This window comes from Panicum hallii, chromosome 8 (assembly GCF_002211085.1).
Source record: "Panicum hallii strain FIL2 chromosome 8, PHallii_v3.1, whole genome shotgun sequence".
Classification (NCBI taxonomy): Eukaryota; Viridiplantae; Streptophyta; class Magnoliopsida; order Poales; family Poaceae; genus Panicum; species Panicum hallii.
Genome location: NC_038049.1, coordinates 5,397,417 through 5,409,453, shown reverse-complemented (window position 1 = coordinate 5,409,453; position 12,037 = coordinate 5,397,417). Strand labels below are relative to the sequence as shown.

The 12,037-nt window shown below is 45.5% G+C and overlaps 1 protein-coding gene and 1 pseudogene across 1 annotated transcript; both read right to left on the bottom strand.

Annotated features, from left to right (window-relative positions):
• Nucleotides 1-5,875: 5,875 nt before the first annotated feature.
• On the bottom strand, nucleotides 5,876-6,531 carry LOC112903555 (annotated as a pseudogene).
• Nucleotides 6,532-8,753: 2,222 nt separating this feature from the next.
• LOC112902979 (2-alkenal reductase (NADP(+)-dependent)-like) lies at nucleotides 8,754-10,388 on the bottom strand. The gene is made up of 3 exons (XM_025972183.1): nucleotides 10,032-10,388; nucleotides 9,760-9,937; nucleotides 8,754-9,504 (listed from the first exon to the last, which is right to left on the bottom strand). The coding sequence occupies exons 1-3, from the start codon at nucleotides 10,284-10,286 to the stop codon at nucleotides 8,876-8,878; spliced, it is 1,062 nt and encodes a 353-aa protein (XP_025827968.1). The 5' UTR covers nucleotides 10,287-10,388; the 3' UTR covers nucleotides 8,754-8,875.
• Between the last annotated feature and the right edge of the window lie 1,649 nt (nucleotides 10,389-12,037).

Sequence of the window (12,037 nt, the reverse complement as noted above, 5' to 3'; positions counted from 1 at the left end):
AGATAGCCATCATATAGATTTGGGGAATCCTCCAACCTGTACATCATCCTCCTTTTAAATTACCTGCATGTCATCTCGATGAATCTCATTAGTTCCCTAATTAGGTGGTCATCAACGCCAAAACCCACAAAGAGCTTGATTGCACTTACAGAGTCCTAATAGGATTACAGTAGAATCCTAGTAGGAATCAGACTTCTTTTTCCTCACGGGTGGCTTCCTTGCGGTACCCAGAGGATCTATCCCTGACAGAGATTACGATTACGAACTACTCGCGAATGTCTCCGCCGATGAGCGCATGACGGACGCTCCTCAAGATGAAGATGAGGAGCACAGAAGGATCCGGAGGATCAAGAACGCCAAACGTGCCAAGCGCAGGTGGAATGTAGAAGCCCGCGCACGGAACCCACCTCACCGCAGAAACCTCAACGATGCCTTCGCTACGGCCGAGAATATCGCTGAAGCAGCTTTGTTAATTCAGTGGTTACCCCAAAACCCAGAGACCGAGAGATTGCTGCAACTGACGCAGCGCGCCATCGTTCAACTGGACCAGCGGGACCCCATGCCGTCGCTGCAGCGCACCCGCTCAAGATCGGGGCGTCACGAGAGTTCCATCCCCCAGGTTAGTCGTACCTTAGGAGGAGCACCCATCCCTCGAGGGAACCACAACCGCCACCACAATCAAGACAATCGGAGTGGCCACGGACACCAGCACGCCCAGCAATTTGCACGCGGCCACGCTGACCAAGAAGTCCAACAGCCTCCATGACAGTCGGGCAACCATCAGGTCGCAAGGCCCCAAGCCGGCGGTCACTCTGCGGGAGGCCACGGCCACCATGGAAACCTCCACGACTTGCCTACAGTTGACCTAAGGTAGAAGATCAACGAAGGCCGTGACGCTCGAGACATCATCGACTCGAGGCACTGCGAGCGTGGCGGTGATCCACGCGACGTCGACGACAGTGATCGCTTTCCAGCTTTCACTTGTAACATCACCTCCTGTGATTGCACAAGGGGGTTCAAGCCAGTCGGCATCACCACGTACGATGGCAAACAAGACCCACGGCAGTGGATTCACTGCTACTCCACCACCATTGAAATGTCGAGCGGCTCCAACACAACCAAGGTTATCTACTTCCCAATGGCACTCGAATCTGCACCGCTCACCTGGCTCAAAAGCCTCAAACCAGACTCCATCGACTCCTGGGAGGACCTTAAGAAAACCTTCATCCACAACTTCCAGGGCTCCATGCTCCGCGCAGCTACTTGCCATGACTTGTCACAGGTCAAGCAGGAGGGTAACGAGACCCTGAGGTCCTACACCAGGCGCTTCTTCGAGATGCGCGCCACCATCGCCAACATCACTGACAAGGATGTGATCCACTGCTTCCAAAACGGCCTCGGTTCAAAGAAGATCTACGGCCTCGGCCGCTAGGGATATATGGGGGATCTCATCCGGATCCACAGTCTCCTTGTTGAGCGAATTCTCCGCCTTCGCCTTCACCTCCACCTTTTCCTGGGCTGCGCCGCCGCCGTCACCTCAGCGCCGCGCTCTCCTCCTCCACGTCCATAGCTCCACCGCTAGCCAGCAATGGAGGCACTGGACGAGAAGGCCGGGCTAGGCCTACCCAAGGGTAAGCGGCTGATGGATGCATCGACGTGGACGCAATCTGACCGGGCATGGCGTGCACACCTCCTCTTGCGTTTGCTTGAGGCCTTGCTCGCTGATGACTACGCTGCCGCCGTCATATCCGTGGTCTAAGACGACTACTACATCAGAACTCACAAGCCAGGTAGCCTATCGGTTAGTGCCTTCTTCTTTACTCACCTCCATGGTTTAGTTTTTTTTAACTCCGGTTAGTTATAGCTTGCGTTCATTTTTCGGGGTACGATAACAAATAATAAATCATATACTTGACTGTTGACCGGGGTGATCGGTGATGTTCAGTATTTCATTGGTTTCAGTTAGATGGAACTGAGCATGTTCGAACTATTGCAAAAGATAGTGCCATGCTGGTTTGTGTCTACTTTATTTGTAATTTTCCCCGTGATAGCTTGAGTGTCATGGTGCGCCCAGAAGGTGCTTGTGATAGTGCCAAACCAGCTACCAAAAGCAGCACAGAGCAAGCAACCAATCTACTACCTGGCTTACCAGACCGGACTGAACTTTGATCAATGTTGTGTTTAATAAATTTATTATTTTCTTCGGCCGAATTAATTGACAAGCTTATTGTGGGGTTAACTGGATATTGGGTATTGTGGTTCTTGACCATTCTGCCATGTACGTAAAAAGAAATAGGTTTATACTTTACTCAACTGTCCATTCTATATTATAGATAAGAATTTAGGATGATAAACGTATTATGATGCATATGTATTCATCATTTACAAATAATACTGTCTAAAGCTAGCAGATTATTACAATTTATATTACTTTTGCGCTCTTTCATCAAAGATATGTTCAGATGCTGACCAATTCCTGTAACTTTATTATGAAATACTATACTTGCAAAAATGGATGGATCACTGATTTTTTTTAAAAAAAAGTCAAAATGATATAGATTGAAGCTTTCTCTTGCACAAGGAAGTAGTTGTTTTCTTGTTGGTTGCCTTCTGTTCATCAGTAATGTGGTGATTCACCCCATTTTGGAATGCATAAAAGAATGTTAGAATAGATACCAGATATCTTTTCTGGGAGGAGTGCTCCTTTGGGCAATACCACTAGAGCTGGAAAAATTGCTGTGGCTCGTTAGCTCGCTCGAGTTATAGCTGGCTCGGCTCGGCTCAGTCCAATTCCTAATGAGCTGAGTAGGAGATTGTGCTTGTTAGTATAACGAGCCAGCTCGAGCTGGCTCGCGAGCAGCTCGCGAGCTGCACATACCATCAGGCCATCAGGCACCAGCCCAACATACAACCCAATAAACCTAACATACAACCCAATAAACCTGTTGAACTCCTAAACCCTAGAGCCCATCAAGACCTCATGCACTTGACTGACACCCTCACCCCCTCAGACCCCAAGCTGCCCCCTTCCGATTCCTGTCTTCGCATCGGCCCTCTCCCTCCTCCTCCCGATTCCCGTCGCAGCATCGCCCCTTCCTCGGATTCGCATCGTTCGCCGCCCCAAGTTCGCGTCGCCCGTCGCCCCTCCCTCTTCCGATTCCTGTCGCTCCTCCCCCTCCCTCAGCTTGCGCCACCTTCCTCCCCCGCTCCTCCGAGTTGCATCACCTGCTAGGCGCGGAGGTGACGCCGCCCACAACCTCCGCCTGATCCCCTCTGCGCTCCCTCCGCTCGCTCCACTCCGGCCCATCCCTGCTCCTAGCGATGCAGGTGCTAGGGCGCCCGGCCACGGGAGCCGCTGAGCCGCCACCAAGACCTGCTGCCCGCCGCCTGCCATGGAGGATGAGGAGCTCGAGCAAGCCCCGCCCAGTATTGAATCAAGGAGAAGCAAGGAGAAGGAGCGCGCCGTCGTGACCCCGGCCCGACTCCCTGATGTGCTGGTAGGCCGCCATGCCCTCGGCCCCATCCTCTGCTGCACAAGGGCGCCCGCGACGGAACTGGCAGTGGCTCGCAAGCTAGACCGAGCCGAGCCGAGCAAGCTTTTCTGCTCGTTAAGATAACGAGCTGAGCCGAGCTAGCTCATTATCTTAACGAGCCGGACCGAGCCGAGCCGAGCCGGCTCGTTATGCAGCCCTAAATACCACTTGCGAGGTATATGAGTGTATGCGATAAATGTTGGTTCAACTTCAAGATCCCTTTTTCAATATCATTTCTCAAATTCTATATTTTCTATGTAATACTTTATATTTGATGATTTCCTCATGTCAAGAGTCCCATATAATTCTCTCATATCCATTTTAATTAATGGTTCAATATTTATCATAGGTCCCTGTTGCCACTCATTTATTTTGGTGCTGCATGTGCATATTTTTGCCTTCTAATTGGAGTTACCAGAAGCAGAGTTTCATCATGTTATTTGAGATACAGTGCATTTTTAACATGCAGACAATCTCGACCAGGTTGCACTGATATTAAGCAGGGTGAGATGTACTTATGTTCTTGAACCTATAAGCCTTTAATTTTGTTTTTAGTAATACATGTTGGTCCATGTTCTTGTTTTTGTGGTATCATTATCCCTGTGGCATGCAAATTAAGCAGTATTATTGATTAGGCTGAATTTCCTCACCTCTTTTCCGTCTCCAACTTTTGGAACCCTCCTTTTCATTTTTGAATTTTTACTTATTTCTTTTGGTTTTTGTTCAAGACAGATGTAAGCTTCTTCTATAATCAGATTGTGTTTGGTCCCTGGCACAAATGAAAAGCGAACATAACAGAAATAGTAAAACTTTTTGGTAGTCAAGTTCAGAGTGGGCCTACAAAAAGCTAATATATGTCTTTTCCACTTTCCTATTTTTTCCTATCTCATCTACAATCAATAAACTTGGAAACGTGTGAGGGTGTATTTTACATGATCAAAGCTTTTGGAATTTGGTACAGCACTGGATCCATTTCAGAGTGGTGTAATGGTGACTCAAAAAAGAGGCAATGTTTCATTGGGATTATTTAGCATAGACTCAAAATAGGGGGAGAGAGAGAGAGAGAGAGAGAGAGAGAGAGAGAGAGAGAGAGATGATAGAGGAGAGGATGAGGGGGGGAGAGAGACATGTTTGCTGGCCTATTGTAGTTTTGAATGTTTCTGACAGGAATATGTTTGTTCTTCAGTGCGCAATCTGAACAGTTCAGATCCAGGGGGATTTAAGTATTTCTTCAGTGAGAACCGCACCAAGGATTAGCTAGCAACCGGACACCGCCCTTCACTGTGAGTTCAATGCCATTGTAATTAATCTTGTCCATCCTTTTTTTTTCTCTCTGGTCATGATGCATTTGCATCACAAACTCCTGAGTCTCATTTTGTTTTTATTCCCATAAGTTCCAAAATCAGGCCTCTGACTAGCATTCTTTCAGATCCTATTAATTTTTCCAAATGGGATGCTGGTGTCCAGGTTAGCAAATTCACAAGCCTTGAGACAATCAACATGTTTTACAAGCCTCTATTAGATATGACAAGGATGCATGCTTTACAATCATTTGGCTGTTCAAGGCTTATTAAGATCATATAATATTTTTCAGATGCTATGGTAAGGAGGACCAAGGTCTGGAGCTAATGCCAGGACATCATATTAGATTATAGAATTTTGGTGAGATTGTGTAGTGCGATGTGAGAAATGCCTTCGTTGCCTGTTGCCATGAGAAATGCCTTCGTTGCCTGTTGCCATGAACGAACGGCACACCAAGTAGCAGTAGTTGTGGGCTTGTGGCACTATGCCCTGTTATATTGTTCGATCCAATTCAAGCTTTATTTAAAATTTATGTCACTTTGTGAGAAACCAAACTGCCGTATTGTATTTGCATTTACTCATCCCAAAGTAGGAACCAAGTTGAATGAGGTTCCTCTTCCATCACTAAAACATTTGCTGATGGTTATATGCGTGGATTTGGTTTGTGTCATGGACACAACGCACAAGCTTACTAAAAATACATGGCAGTTTTGGCTTGTTTGATTTGAATATTGTAGGTTTACTCATGACCTTAACATCTTTATTACTGATGAATATGTAATGCATGGATAAAAATGATTACAATATAATTTATAATTTATTATATATTGTTGGTTCATTAATTAAAATATTTTTTACTAGATTGTTTTTTAAAATTATATAAAATTCTTGTTTTCTGGATTTTTTAAGGCCTCTGCTAGTTGTTGTGATAAAATGAAGGAAGTCAACTTGAATTACGCATATTTTTTAGCGTTCGCATCTCATTCACAGCTGTCTGACATGATGGTTATCATAACGACATGAGTACTTCGATATGCATTTCAATTTTGTTTAAGCACCCCTGTTTGTAGTCAGCAACTGCATGTGGATCCGTAAGCTACTTGTACAGTATCATGCGTATTAAGTTGTCCAGGCCACTTTCATAACTCAAAATATATATATAACTTACATCCGTATACTCCGCTGGTCTGACCTGAATTGCCATTTCTCACGGCAGCATGCAGAGCATCGTAGTTCCAGGCTCCTCCATGAGCAGAGCCCGGTATCTCCTATAATTTTTCAAAGACATCCTCATAGTTTCTCATGACTGCCATGAACATGGGTGACTCGTCTTTGTTGTGTACAGCCTCCGACAAGGCAGGCTCTGCTGCTATCAGCTCCAGCGCGAGCTCCTGTGGCCGCTTCGGATGGCGTGTTGCAGCGCATTGGACCCTGCTTGCTTGTCTTGCTTGCATCAGGATTGCCGCGCTCAGCTGGAGATCACGGCACCACCTGAGAAGAAAAGAAGCTAAGCTGGTGTGGCCACTTGGCACGGCGCGGTGAGGGGCGGCGTCTCCCCATCTGCGTTAACAGCGGAGAGGAGAGACCGGTTCAGGGCCAGGGCATCCATGCAGAACCCCTTGTGGCCATGGGTGGAGGAGATGTGGAGGCAGGTGTTCCCCTGCTGGGTTGTTCCTAGCAGCACGGTCGGGTCATGCAGGGCCAAGTTGTTTCATTGCCACCGCGTCACCAGATGTGGCAGCATCAAGGAGACGTCCGTCCATCATCGTCTTCTGGATATATATAAATTATTAGATCAAACAAATCAGCGTGACGAACTGGATTTCGAAAGCATATGTTGTGGATTGGAAGGCGAGCTATGCATACACGCCGTGCTACCTGTAAACAAGTGTCGAATCTGGAATTTCAATTTCAAGTTAAGATAGATGATCCAGTAGAACAAAATTTTCAAATATTTTAATGAATAAGTCAATCTAATCTTCTAAAAATATATTTTCTCACTTTCCCCCTTATCAATTCAATTATCAACTGTTGTACATAAGAAAATAATTAATAGCTATTTTTTCTTCTAGTAATAAATAAGGGTAGATATAAGAAAACTAGGAGGTAAGGGTTTTTGGACCGAATCTTAGGGTAGATTGTGGCCTACCCTACCACTTGTTAGATCTACCTACGCAACACCCTGTGTGTAAACCAGATTTCAACCAAGCTCGTATATGGACCACCGAAAATTTTTCGGCCTTTTGACCACCAAAAATTTCCAACAGCGGCCCCGCAAGCTCTTGAAAGCTTGAACTATGTTCTATCAGGTAGCTCTCTACAAATGTGGCGGCATTATTTTCTCTCAATACCAACAATTTTTCGGATCATGCTGATTTACGGTCGCCCGTAACTTGGTCTCCATGCGGTCGATTCAGTGAATGATGGCCCTCTGCTCCGCCAGCTAACTAGTCCATCCCCAACCCACGCCAGCTAATGCACTTCTGGTTCCGCAACCCACCAAAGTTTCTGACGTATTAATTTAAACACAAGAAAAACTATACTAGTGGTGAAGCTTATATAATAAGAAACTAATTTTGGACTAAAAGTTGATGAAAAATTTGAATCAACATTTAGGACCAAAAGTTGAGACCAGAAATCCAAAAAACATAAAAACTTTGTGAAACACAAATCGAACGTAACAAAAAAGTTGTACTGAAAAATTTTGGAAACAAAATTTGTGATAAAAGTTTGAATAAAAATTTTTGGAAAGAAAAATGTTCAGAAACATTATTTGAAAAAACAAAAGTTAGAAGTTTGGAAGGGATAAAATGATATCCGAAAAAAGATTTGGAAAGAAAAAATTAATATCCAAAAGGTGATTAAATTTGGAAACAAAATTTTGGAAGAGAAACATTATGACCAAAATTCCAAAGAATAAAAATGTTGGAGAGAAACTTTGGAAGGAAAAATAAATTGCAGAACAAAATTTATAGACAGAACTAAACAGAAAAGAAAAAAATGCTGTTGGAAATCGTGAGTGAGAGAGAGGAGCGGATGGACGGTGGGACGGGAAAGATTGAAAAGGTAAATGAAATGCTATGGGGCCCACCATGTGGGGATGGGGGTTATGTGTGCGTGAGTGAAACTGGTGGCGGGGATGTCTACCGTGAGGTTTAAAACCTGCGGTTGACTGTAGAATTAGGATTGGGCAATTTTTTCTAGCATTTAATTTAACCTACAGTGGTTTGCACACCTCTTCGCTATTGATGCTTGTGCTCAACAAGAGTTGTAAATTTAGGTCCCTCCAACCAAATTTGTGGAGTGGTCGCTGGTGCTTATAGGAGGGAGGAGAGGCCATCAGTGATTTGTCGAAGCTCTACCAAGTGAAGACAGCGGAGAGCATCTGCAAGAGGTAGGCGGAGACCCATTTGCACGTGGGGAAGGTCCGTTTTCTATCCATGAAGTTATTTGACCGGGAGCTTGACCCTTATATGAGGATTTCCTTGTGAGGGGCTCCAACGAGGATCGGGAGAAAGCAAAACTTTCCGATATCTTAGTAAAGATTCCTTGTGTCGCGAATTTGCATTATCTACCTTATTTATTTTTCGTATTACTTGTTGCACTTTACATTACGTGTTTACCTTTCCTAGAATTGTCATACGTAGTTTGTAGAATTGGAACCTAGGATGTAAAACTTTTGCGCTGTAGAAATAACAGCATATAGAAAAATCTAGTGATAGGTTTTAGAATAAGTTCTTATATGAACTTTGAGCTTTAGTTTTTAAAACACCTAATTCACTTCTCTTGTGATGTTACGGTACTTTCAGTAGGAACATGTAAAAGAGGTAACAAACATTGAATTCATCACTTCCTTGCAACTTTTACGCCGTATAGAAATAGCAGCATCTAAAAAATCTAGTGCACATCTTAGATAGATTTTAGAATAATTTTTTATAAATTTGGAGCTTTTAACTTTTAGGACACCTTATTCACCCCTGTAGAGATGTTACGGTGGTCCCTTCAGTAAGAATAGCTAAAAGAGGTTACAAACATTGAACTCACTCCCTTGGAAGCGCCACGAGCTGTTTGCCAACGTTTCTCCCGGAGAACAACCCGACTAGAGCCGCTGGCGCGCTCTCGATCTCCTCAACAACGTCCTCCACGACGACGACCTTCCCCTCCTTGATGTACCCGGACATCTGCTCCTCGAACCTTGAGTACATCTGTAAGTAGCCACCAACGTTAAACCCTTCCACCCGGACAGCCTTGGGGATGATGCAGAACAAGTTGCGCACGCCGTCTGGCTCCTCCAGGTTGTACTGCGAGATCATCCCGCAGACGACGACCCTGCCGCCGTGCCGCATGTGCAGGAGCGCGGCGTCCAGTGTCGCGCCGCCCACGTTGTCGAAGTAGATGTCGATGCCGTCCGGGAGGCAGCGCTTGAGCGCGGCGGCGAGGTCGGCCTCCGACTTGTAGTTGAACGCGTCGTCGAAGCCGAACTTGGTCTTCAGAAGATCGACCTTCTCGTCGGAGCCGGCACTGCCGACTACGTAGCAGCCCGCGATCTTGGCGAGCTGCCCGGCGAGCTGCCCGACGGCGCCCGACGCGGCAGATACGAACACGAAGTCGCCTCTCTTCGGCCTCCCGACCTCCATAAACCCCGCGTATGCAGTGAGCCCTGGCATGCCTGGATGATAGGTAACATTGCGTCCTAGTCAGTGGCAGTGGCAGGTACGGTGAAAGGAATGAAAAGACGGATTAGGATTTTGGGAGCACCGGAGCATAGTTACCGAAGTTCCCGGGATGACAGGTCGAGGAACGAGGAATGAGAAATGGGGAACGTCATTTATGATGTATTTTTACGCTGCGGGAACCAAAATGTTCCCGCGTTCCCGTTCCCCGGTGACTATGCACTGGAGTATGAAGTTATCAGCTCGCTCACCAAGAACACCAGTGTAGTAGGAGAGTGGCAGCTCCGTGTGGTTGATCTTGAACAGGGATTCCGGCTGGGAGACGAGGGTGTACTCCTCCCATCCACTCATCCCCCAGACGAGGTCGCCGGCCTGGAACTCCGGGTGTGTCGAGTCGATCACCTTGCCCACTCCGAAATTCACCAAGGTCTGATATCAATCAACCACACGCAGATGTCTTCATGTCTGATCCTAAAGCTCCTATCACGTTTAGCAAGACGGTGTATGGATTTTGCAAGCGTACCTGTCCGACGACAAAGTCTGGCGCCGGCACGGTGACGCCCTCGTCGTGCTTGCTCATGCGGCCGCGCATCCAGGGGTCGCACGACAAGTACAGGTTCTTCACCAGCACGGCCGACGTCGACCCAGCCGGCACCCGCAGCCGGACAGTGCTGACGACGACCTCCATGTCCTTCTCCGTGGGGAACCCGGTCACATGCCTCTTCAGCACCACCATCTTGTTCCTCGCCGCTGCCGCGTCCTCACCGCCGCCGGCCATTCCCTCTACCACCAGTTGCTTGTGAGTACTCTGGCTAAGGAAGGTTCGCTGGCTGATCGATCGCCTCTCGTCTGTGACTACCCACTGCGACTGCGAGCTTTGTGTGACTGTGAGTGTTGTTCGAGCATGCACCCTCCTCGTACGGTTTTATTGACGGGATTCAGGGCGCAATCTGGTTCAGGTATCCATGTCAGCCATGACGGTTTCATAAACATGCGTAATCCATGACGACACACCATTTCCATCCGTTTGTCCTGCCTTCTATTATTACTTACTAATTAATAAGGAAACTGTACTTCTGTTATTATGGTGGCGTTCTACATCGATATACCTGAGAATATTGGACAAGGCTTTATCAGTTGTGACTGCCTGCAAGGCTGCAACTTTAGTGAATGTTTATACCCAACGTCACCAGTGACGTCAGGTTCACAAACATTTCTAACCTTTGTCAGTAAAGTGTGGTAAAATTCTATATTTTGACCAAATCAGGATGATTAGTAAGGTACTTTTCTCCCATCACTTGTGTTAGTTATTGGATCAAAATCTGCAGTCTGGATGATATGCAAATACTGATGAGAGCCACAGGTACATGGGTTTCCTTGTGCTTATTATAGAAAGGAAAATGAAGTACAAAGCAAATTATCATGATAAGTCCTGTAGTAGTAAAATTTCTCACAACGAATAAAGTAAAACAATTTTTTCTCCATTCAAATCCGTATGCAAAAGTTAGAAACTTTCGAATACAACCTGAAATTCAAATTGCAAAGGTGGGAAATCATTTGTACCATCACCTATCCATGCCTTTTTAAATGGCAAGCACAGATGTAAACGAGTGTTCTTCTAGTACTGTGAGATTTCAACAGCATGGCAAAAATACAGGAATGCATGTTAAATAGTCATGACTATATTTCCTTTACGCCAGAGCACTATCCAGATGTAAAAGGAAACATCTGACATTAATCTTGAGAGCTATAAGAAACCACAAAGAATTAATTGATGGCATCCATCCTCTTACAACTGCCAGCTCATCATTAATTAGCCAACATAATTTCCTGAATGATCACATATAATTGTATGAGTGTGGATACCTTGAAATTAGAAGAAGTCTCTTTGCTACAAATAGATATTGTGGAACCATAGAATATATTCTCCATGAGTTATAACATATCTTGCAAAATATATCATAGTTATTTACCATCCACCATATCCACTAAGTGGAACACTCTGCATCATAAACATTAAACCCTTTGATTAAGTGCAGTGTCCTTTTCACAATGCAAGCTCATCTCATTAACTAACAAACAAAATTTTCAAGAAATCTTCAGTCATACAGTAGTTTATGATCAGTGAGGATTCCGTGGTATTACTAAGAGTATCTTTGGTAAAGATAGACATTGAGCACCAATATTATCATATTCTACATGAATTATATCATATCCTGCTCAATGTATTGGAGTATCTATCTTCCAACCATATCCAACAAACTACTGTGTGCATCTTGAGCATTAAACGCACAGAAGTTGAGAGGGAGCTTTCTTTCCTATATATAGGAGCAGGCAAGCCACAGTTTTGGACAGAATATCAGGATCCTTATTACACAACCAACTATTAGGCTACTGGCTAGTGGTGGTATCAACACACCATGTTGCCAGCGAAAATAGCACTCCTTTTCCTCCTAGTGTGTGCAACAATTTCACTAGATCCAGTAGCTGCTAACGGGCCATGTACCGAACAACAGAAGGCAAACATCG